We start from the raw sequence: 10,594 nt of genomic DNA, 5'->3' as shown, positions 1-10,594 counted from the left end.
AAGTTTAACTATAAAATCTTGAGGATGATAAGAGAATAACCATACTTACTGCCTCTATTTGATTTTCTTCACCTTTACTGTAGTTCATTAATTCATCAGCAGATTTGATGATCACTGTTCCCTACAAAAATATAAATTTATTACAACTATTTCGTTATGTTTTTGTAAAGTCTCAATATAAAAAATATAAAAAAACAAGAATGTGTCCTCAGTACACGAATGCCCCACTCGCACTATCATTTTCTATGTTCAGTGGACCGTGAAATTGGGGTAAAATCTCTAATTTGGCATTAAAATTAAAAAGATCATATCATAGGGAACAAGTGTACCAAGTTTGAAGTCGATTGGACTTCAACTTCATCAAAAACTACCTCGACCAAAAACTTTAACCTGAAGCGGGACAGACGGACGAACGGACGCACAGACCAGAAAACATAATGCCCCTCTACTATCGTAGGTGGGGCATAAAAACAATTGCAACAAACTGTGAAAACATCTCACTATTGAGATTAAAAACTAATGAAGATTTTTTTGGTTCAATTGAAATGTACATGATAATTACATGTAGGCAAATTGTCAGCCATGCAGTAAACTCTATGACTATAATCAACAGTTATAAAGGTAGGTTGTTGAACAGGTAGAACTCTTACCTTTGTTTCTGTTTGTAGGGAATCTAATGGACATGAATACACAGCCACTTTACAGTTGGTTGCCTTGGTAACATCACCTTCAACGTAACGTTTAAATACCATACCTTGGACCACCTCAGACTGATTGATACCACAGCCCTAAAATTCAAATACAGAAACTCATAAATATACCAGTTTTAAAATTCAAATACAGAAATTCAGGAAACCATAATTTATATATGATATTTTTCAATCAGTTTTCTTTATCCTTCACTGTTGTATGTTTAAATGGAAAGGCCAAAATCAGATATGTGATTGTATGATTTGGTTTAACTCTTTATCTACCACTGACAGATATATACGCGGTAATTAACACCGTTTAGTTCGTAGTGACTGATAAATCTGCTTGCCAGATCACCTGTGTATTCGCAGTGACTGATCTATCCGCTGTAAACAATGCATGCGCAGTCGTGTTGACGGATATTCCCGTAAAATATACCACTGTTAAAACTCTTTAGATTGGACAATACCTAGGGGGAACCCGAAATGAACCAATCAAATTCAGTTATACAAATGAATAAACTTTCAACTTGTGTATTCCTTTCCATTGAAAGCTAATATGTTTACATTAAAATACATTGTTTTTAACACGTGTTTTTGTTTGCAAAATGCGATTGAAACAATGCAGTGAAGTTAGAAGGCTACTTCTAAATTGGCAGTGATATCAGTTAATCGGAAATAGCAAGCGAGGAACCGGAGTTAGATAACGACATTTGGACAAATAATTTTGTTTTTCAACATATTTATTGACCTAATTAGTGTACATAATTGGATCAAAATCAGAAATATAAAAATTCAAACAATTGTGAATTAAATGCATTTTTTATTTTTAATTTCTATACAGTATTGCTTAATAATTTCATATTTAATTGCACCGCCGTAAAAATTATCACACTGCAAAATATCTCTGGTAGTTAACCTACAAATCAGCTGCAGTAGCTAACTAATAAGCTGTATGTAGTAGTGAACTGTATGATCGCCTGTGGTAGATAAGAAGTTAAAGAAAATACGGAGTGGCCTCCCTTAATCAATGGATATGCAAGAATAATTAAAACTATAAGTTGATTAGACCATACTAACTTTTAGTAATAACACCAAAATTGTGTATTTTGAAGGTCAGAATTAACCAAATATACATTAAAATTATGTACAATTAAATAAAATAGAATAATTCAGTTTATGTTTTATCTATACATTAAATATTGTAACAAAAAAAACCAGATGCTCCGCAGGGCGTAGCTTTATACGACCGCAGAGGTTGAACCCTGAACAGTTGGGGCAAGTATGGACACAACATTCAAGCTGGATTCAGCTCTAAATTTGGATTGTGATTAAATAGTTGACACAGCATAGGTTTCTGACACAGAATGAATGTGTTCTAATGAACTTAAAATTTTTGTTTTCTCTTAGAGCAATTCACTATGTTGTTGAATATTAATCCTCTCAAAAAAATGTTTGAAGAAATTTTCTTTTTTATTTATGAAATTTCAAATGAGAAAAATTGAACCCAATTTTTTTAATCACATTCCCCTTTCCCTTATTCCAAAACTAATCTCAATTAAAATTTCTAATGGAGTTTGCAACAATAACTACTCATTTAAATACATCATAAAATATTAAGATGTAAAAAAACTGCTTGTTATCACTGAATGGTAAAGATTATTTTAATTTATCAGTTGGTAGTAAAAAGTGAATATACATTGTATATTGTATATAACAAAGATTTAAGTTGATTCTGGACAAAGAAAGATAACTCCAACTAAAAAAAATCTTGCTATTGCACAATATTTTGCAATTAGATATTTCTTGCTTACTATTCTGGACAAAGAAAGATAACTCTAATTAAAAAAAAATTTGCTATTTCACAATATTGTGCAATTAGATATTTCTTGCCATTGCGCAATACTGTGCAATTGAAAAGACTTGCTATTGCACAATACTTAATATAATAATTTTGGATCCTGATTTGGACCAACTTGAAAACTGGGCCCATAATAAAAAATCTAAGTACATTTTTGGATTCAGCATATCAAAGAACCCCAAGATTTCAATTTTTGTTAAAATCAGACTAAGTTTAATTTTGGACCCTTTGGACTTTAGTGTAGACCAATTTGAAAACAGGACCAAAAATGAAGAATCTACATACACAGTTAGATTCGGTATATCAAAGAACCCCATTTATTCAATTTTTGATGAAATCAAACAAAGTTTAATTTTGGACCCCGATTTGGACCAACTTGAAAACTGGGCCAATAATCAAGAATCTAAGTACATTTTTAGATTCAGCATATCAAAGTACCTAACTGATTCATTTTTTGTCAAAATCAAACTAAGTTTAATTTTGGACCCTTTGGACCTTAATGTAGACCAATTTGAAAAGGGGACCAAAGGTTAAGAATCTACATACACAGTCATGACAGTTAGATTCGGCATATCAAAGAACCCCAATTATTCAATTTTGATGAAATCAAACAAAGTTTAATTTTGGACCCTTTGGGCCCCTTATTCTGTTGGGACCAAAACTCCCAAAATCAATACCAACCTTCCTTTTATGGTCATAAACCTTGTGTTTAAATTTCATAGATTTCTATTTACTTATACTAACGTTATGGTGCGAAAACCAAGAAAAATGCTTATTTGGGTCCCTTTTTGGCCCCTAATTCCTAAACTGTTGGGACCTAAACTCCCAAAATCAATACCAACCTTCCTTTTGTAGTCATTAACATTGTGTTTAAATTTCATTGATTTCTATTTACTTAAACTAAAGTTATTGTGCGAAAACCAAGAATAATGCTAATTTGGGCCCTTTTTTGGCCCCTAATTCCTAAACTGTTGAAACCAAAACTCCCAAAATCAATCCCAACCGTTCTTTTCTGGTCATAAACCTTGTGTCAAAATTTCATAGATTTCTATTAACTTAAACTAAAGTTATAGTGCGAAAACCAAGAAAATGCTTATTTGGGCCCTTTTTGGCCCCTAATTCCTAAAATGTTGGGACCAAAAACTCCCAAAATCAATACCAACCTTCCTTTTGTGGTCATAAACCTTGTGTTAAAATTTCATAGATTTCCATTCACTTTTACTAAAGTTAGAGTGCGAAAACTAAAAGTATTCGGACGCAGGACGACGACGACAACGACGCCGACGACGACGCCGACGCCAACGTGATAGCAATATACGACGAAAAATTTTTCAAATTTTGCGGTCGTATAATCACTATTGCAAACTCTATTCATCTTCATATACAGTAATTTTACTAGTAAAGTAGTGAAATAAGGTTTACCATATCTCACTATTTACATTTCTTTTTAACATGGTATACATGCAGAATTCTTTTTCTCCTGGTGGTACTTGATGGAAATATGCTTTTATTCACTATCATTTCTATTGCAAAATACTGAAATTGTGACGGTCTTTTGGAAATTTTGGTGTTCAAAACCTTAGGACCACAAACTTTCCAGAACTCAATACATGCAGTTTATCACTTCTAAATGTTTGAATACACTGTTTAAGTAAGCAACATTGTGAGTGTTGATTGTTTTGCTACATAAAAACAGATATTAACTTGAATTGGAACATGAACTATGTTATATTTGGTTTATTTTGTCTTATTTGATGTGAATGTTTACCACATTGTTTATAGGATGTTTATTATTTACCACATTGTTTATAGGATGTTTATTACTTACAACATTTTATAGTTCTCTCATGTTCTTTAATGCAAACACTACAAGCTATTTTAATTGTAGATCCAAGAAAATGCAATTGTAATGTCCTTTCCGTTATACTTACCAAAATCTTACTAACTCGGATGTTATCTACATTAAATGTCGCTTTTCCTGAGAGTATTGATACTGAAATACAAAACAATATATTTTATAATCTTTTCCAGTATTCTCTCAAAATAATTAAAACATTGCAAATATTTCTGAAATATCAGTATATGAAGCAGCTTGATTTGAAAAAAAATAGTAATGTATCTGTATTTTCCTTTTTTGAGCCAAATACTGGTTGAGTATACAAATAGTAATGTATCTGTATTTTCCTTTTTTGAGCCAAATACTGGTTGAGTATACAAATAGTAATGTATCTGTATTTTCCTTTTTTGAGCCAAATACTGGTTGAGTATACAAATAGTAATGTATCTGTATTTTCCTTTTTTGAGCCAAATACTGGTTGAGTATACAAATCACAAGAAGAAAAATAATCATGTTTGTCCAATCAAAAGTATATTTGAAATACTGAGAGGTATAAACATCAATATGTAGATTAAAACAATTTCTTTTTTACTCAAATTTTGCTCCATACATGCATCCATTAAGAAACTTCTCATCAGTTTTCAGAAAATACAAATTAAAACAAAAACGGTTATTTGCAAGCTTCGATATAAATTGAATGCCACAAAATATAACCTTGAACATTTTGTTCTTTTCCATTTTCTGCTGAATTGATTACTTACTACAAGCATCTGTTATAAGATTAGCTAGAAAATCTTCATTTCCATACTGTTTACTCATAACTGATGTTCGTATAGTCTTTAATACATCTTCTTTCTTTCGTAGATTCTTCAGTTCATCACAGACTAAACCTATAAATTAAATAATTAACATCATATAAACTTGTTAACTACTAATATATACATCAATATCATCAAAAGTATATAAACTGAAAAAAGTCCTTCTCTAAGTGATTTGACATGAGGATTGTAGACTCTGAAATTATTACTGGATAATTATGATTGTGTGACTCTTCATTTCTTTGTAAACTCTTTTTGTATTAATACTTACTTGGACTTGATAAACTGTGAAAATGGTTTAAATTATACAATAAAGCTTTTTTTTCATTAAAGGGGCACTAGCTACAAGATATACAAAAAAATCAAAAGTATCAATTTTTTTGTTCAATCATCAATGAAAGTAAAATAGTGAAATAATAATTTGCTTTTATCAGCTAAAATGGTTCAATTTTGTCAAATTAAGCTAATGAATTATTCACTTGCAAGACCTCATTAAATCCGTATTCATGTGAACTCCAATTTCACCCCGTAGAAAGAGATAGAATAAAGCATGCATTGCCCATGTACGGTTATTTAAAGGAAAAGAATGTCAACATTGAATGTGAAACAAAGGTAAATAATTTGATTAACTGATTCGATCAACACAAAATCATTCTTATAAAGGTAAAAACGACGATAAACATAAATTTTTTATCTATTATACAAAATTTAACAGACTTCTATGTTTATGTTTACATCGCTTATATGGTCATAGAAGGTCAACTCCATAGTTAATTAGATGGTGTCTTGGCTAAAATTCACATGAAATGAAGCTACATTTTATTGAGACCATGTCATGTAAATTGTTTATTTTATACTTTTGATAGTTTGGGAAAATGTTTTACATTGTTATAAATAAAATATGAGAATTTGAGTCAAATCGGTGAACAGGAATTTGGCAGCTAGTGCCCCTTTAAAGAAAAATGAAAAAGTTCAGGAAAATGTCTTGCAGATGGCAGCAACTTATAAGGTCATATATTTTACTCTGAATGAGACTCATATTTATCAATAATCAGAGGTAAAAAGTATACAAACACAAAACAAAGGGTCATTGTTTATTTTTTAAATGGCTGTGTTGACAATTTGTTAACAAACTTACTAGGAAGAACGTCTAAAGCTTTCTTACAGGCTAACTCATAACCTTCTGTGACTTCAGTAACAGATAAACCCTGCAAAGATAACAAACATTGATATATCATAAATTACATACTTTTTTATAATTTTAGGAATGACTGTAATATTTTTTGCTATCTATGGAGAAATAACATCATAAATGGGGATGCTCACTAAATAACCCTTGAAGCATGTTCTTTAAAAGTGTGCACCACATTTTTTAGGATATTTCGAACAGACAGAAAAAAGATAACACTCATTCCTTATAATTTACTTATAAATTCCATTTTTGAGGTTAAATCATGAAAATACATGACAAAATTATGTCTATGACTTGATAGACAAACACTTTCCGCCAATCATTCAGAAGACTTGTTACATCCAAAATTAAATTATTTGATGATTACTAATGTTAGAATTTACATAATGAATAGAAAATATCTGTATTGAGAAAGATTTTTTTCTGAATGGCTGGTCAATAATGGCAAGAATGAGAGGAACATCTCCAGTGAGATGACCCTAAGGAAGAAACTCTCATAAGTGCATGAATCTGGTGAAATGAACAAATACTTTTTGGTAAATTTTTGAACATTTTGTTTGAAAGTCAGTCAGCCATCATGAAAAAAAGTTGCAATTAACTTAACATAATCACTTTTAAGAAGTCTAGAATTCATTGAAATTACACAATTTACCATTCTGAGTAAGGATTCAGCATGTTCTAATAAAGCCCCAGTGAAAACCATGACAAAATTGGTTCCATCTCCAACTTCCTGTTCTTGCTGTTGGCATGCCAACACAATCATCTTTGCAGCAGGATGCTGGACTTCCAGTTCACGTAAGATAGTGGCAGCATCATTTGTAACAAACAGCTTCTCTATGTGGTTGATGACCATTTTATTCTGACCTGAAAAGCAGAATTGAAAAATGATCATGTAAATTTAGTTTGTAATCTTTGTGTAATTTCAGTGTTCTAGAAGCAATCATTCCACACACCAAATAAAGTTGACCTATTGCTTATAGTATCTGATAAACATGCCTGACCATAAACATTTAATTTCAACAAATAACCATCATATTAAAGGTCATGTAAGAAAAATAAATTGTCATTCTAAGGTATTAAAAGGTCAACATCAAACAATCATTTATCCATACAAGAACATATATGTGCTTCAGAGAAACTTAGATCAATTAATAGGCCAAGGAGCTTATAGACAACCTGCTTTTGACACTTACCAAGTGGTCCATAAGCTGATGCAGTAGTTGCCGCTAGTTCCTTGCAGGCTTCAATATTTCTGTAAACAGCTTCATCTAGCCCACTGTAGTGCTGCAAAAAGTACATCAAAAATAAATAAACAGACTGCTTCTCTTCTTCAACAGCATGGAAATTTTAAAATGGTGTAATTATTGAAGAAATGGAGTTTTACATACTGTACAAGTTCATGTAATACAAAGGCAAAACATAACAGGTAATACATATCTGAACAAAGAATTACCAATGGGAAATAAATTAACTCCAGTTTCAGCCTTGTCACAAGAATTTACATGATACTTTTAAGCATATTCATATGGTATAGTCTAAGAACACTTTGGACATGTTTATACATGTATGTTTGAAAGAGTTTTAGTATTAGGTTAGAACACTGATACATGTACCTAGAGAACTCTTCCAAGTTTCTTTTTTTTTGTATTTTTAATTGAAATGTAATTTCAATTGGCCATCTGTCCTGTAAGTTGATAATTCCAAGTTTAAATTTCATTTTCTGAAGTAGTTGAAAGACAGGGCTTCTGTTTTAGAATTCAATATTTTAAATATTGTGAAATTAACATACTATAAGTATGAACAACTTAGTTGTCTGACTGTTAATGTGTTTCCCAATAGTTTCTCTGTCTTATTTTTAAGACAGGATTTTCTGCACTATATTTTAGCAAGGTCATTTACTTTTAGTAACATTATGTTTGTCACACTTGGTCATGTGACTAGGTGAATACAATTAGCAGTATTACAGAAAACAAAGTCAACATTATTATCTCTGTATTTTCTTAGGGTACTTATACTATTCTTATTTTGAATAGTAATGCGAGAACAATAAGAATAACAAATAAGATAGAAAAAAAACATTGTCTTTTATTTTTCATCTTTTGTTGTATTTTCAAAATGTATACTGTATAAAGTGGGTGTAAAATTTCATGATTTAAAGGCAACAAAGTAAATGAAAAATTTTGGCGGGTTCTGAAATGGTTGCAGTTAAAGAGTTGTAAAAATTGACAGGAAGAAAACTGTGAAACAAAGATAATCATCCAAGGTGCCACTAAAACATGTTTCACAGTATCCACTAAGGACGATATCTTTATTGACAACTTTTATATTGACAACATTCTGATTCATGTACTCAATAGAATTTTGTTATTTAACTCAGATATTTGTCACAGGTGCACAAACTTCTTGTAAATGTTACGCTGGATTAGTTACGAAATTGACCACACTTTTGATAAACTATATTTTTATAAAAAAAATCAAAATGAAAAAAAAATGTTCTTTCTTGAGATTGGAAAGTTTCAGTATGTTTTCCTATTAATATAAAGGACATATACGTGATAACCATGTTTATGACTTGGACATGATGTCCTTGGAAAATTAATCTGGAACATTAAATTAACTAAAATATTGATACACAACTGTAAAAAAATGTTAAAATTTACCATTTAAAATAAAAGACATTTTTACCTAGGAATATTAATGACATGGACATGATTTCCTAGGAAAGTTAGTCTTGGGACATGAATTCTATTAAATGGTAATGAATAACTCTTTAATAATATTAAAACATAAATATTGAGTTTCTATTGTTTATGAAATTTGCCTTTTAAAATATAGGACAAGGACACTTTTACCTAGGAATATTAATGACATCGACATGATTCCCTAGGAAAATTAGTCTGGGGACATAAATTTTATCAAAAAAATTGATACACAACTTTTTAACAATATTAAACATAACATTTAAATTTCCATTGTATATTATGTAATTGAATTTATCATAGGATTTTATAGGACATGATTTCCTAGGACAATTAGTCTAGGGACATAGATAATGATTACTAAATATACTAGTAAATTCTGTAACCATGGACTTTTTATACTAGTAATATTTGTTCGCCCAGACATATTTCACCAGGACCAAGTTCTTATAGTGAAAGCATATTAAATCATTCAACAAATGTTCCTGAATAGTGTTAAAGCACCTTGTCCGGAGATGTATTAATTTAAGGGGTCCCTCCTTTCGGCTTTTGTTGGAAAATTTTATATTATGTAGGGAATGACTGGCCCTCCTTATGTGGCAATAAATGTGAGAATTGCCCTCTAACCTTTTCATTAGATTATAACCTAAAATTTATTACATGGATGTCAATGATTTCGTTGCCATACACTACACACAATATTCTCTCCCTCACCCTTTTTTTTTTAAATTTTGCAACTTGTATATATTTGACTTCCAATTTAGACAAAGAACTTTGATGGCAACTTTTAAATTTAGTTATTATTGTAGGGCCTTGCGGTAGATGTTAAAATCATTTCTTTTTTTCGATTAATCATGAGAACATTCCAGATCATTCTAAATAAAAGAAGCATGGAAACCACATGGGTTTGCCTACAGTAATCATTACTGTTAGTGTGGGTTACGTTTGAAAGTCAAGCGCGGAGTATCAGATAGAATTATATGTAATATGCATTTAATTTCATGTCAAACTTAAATTCACCTTAGCACCTTCTTTTAACATTTGGGCAAAGCCCGGTGCCTTAGGAACGTGCATCGCCATGTTTCAATCTGTTGAGTGTTGTCTTCCCAGAGTGCTTTAGTTACTTTATAGGGAAGTGTTAATTTCATTCTTTCTAAGTCATCTGGTGCGATAATTCTAGCCGAGTTGTCAATATGAGTAATAATGTGTGACCATTCCATCTCATCATTCCAATATCCGGAAATATTCTTTGAAGTTGCAAATCATATAGTCCGTTACCGTTTAAAAATTCATTTTATTGTGAGAGAATTCAAACTTAATCTATAACTTGTCATTCAGAGTGTCAATTATATAACAAATAACAAGTTTCTATATTCAAATAACAAGAATCTATATTCAAGCATGACGAAAAAAAAGTGCTAAAAACTAATTATTTATTTAAAAGTGAATTTTATAAGTCTAAGGATCATAACTCAGACAGACAGACAGACAGACAGAC

General features: G+C 30.7%; 1 protein-coding gene across 1 annotated transcript in view; it reads right to left on the bottom strand.

Annotated features, from left to right (window-relative positions):
• Positions 1–10,262, bottom strand: part of LOC139490925 (T-complex protein 1 subunit theta-like) — a 34,532-nt gene extending 24,270 nt beyond the window's left edge. The window contains exons 1-8 of the mRNA XM_071278068.1: positions 10,117–10,262; positions 7,591–7,681; positions 7,050–7,261; positions 6,344–6,413; positions 5,149–5,277; positions 4,482–4,543; positions 651–788; positions 50–121 (exon numbers count right to left, since the gene is read on the bottom strand). Coding sequence (XP_071134169.1) covers positions 50–121; positions 651–788; positions 4,482–4,543; positions 5,149–5,277; positions 6,344–6,413; positions 7,050–7,261; positions 7,591–7,681; positions 10,117–10,176 — 834 coding nt within the window. The 5' untranslated portion in view covers positions 10,177–10,262. The remainder of the gene's footprint in view (positions 1–49; positions 122–650; positions 789–4,481; positions 4,544–5,148; positions 5,278–6,343; positions 6,414–7,049; positions 7,262–7,590; positions 7,682–10,116) is intronic.
• Between the last annotated feature and the right edge of the window lie 332 nt (positions 10,263–10,594).

The sequence above is a fragment of the Mytilus edulis genome, chromosome 10 (assembly GCF_963676685.1).
Source record: "Mytilus edulis chromosome 10, xbMytEdul2.2, whole genome shotgun sequence".
In the NCBI taxonomy this organism is placed as follows: Eukaryota; Metazoa; Mollusca; class Bivalvia; order Mytilida; family Mytilidae; genus Mytilus; species Mytilus edulis.
Note: the sequence above shows the minus strand (reverse complement) of the source record. Positions and strands in the feature narration are given on the sequence as shown.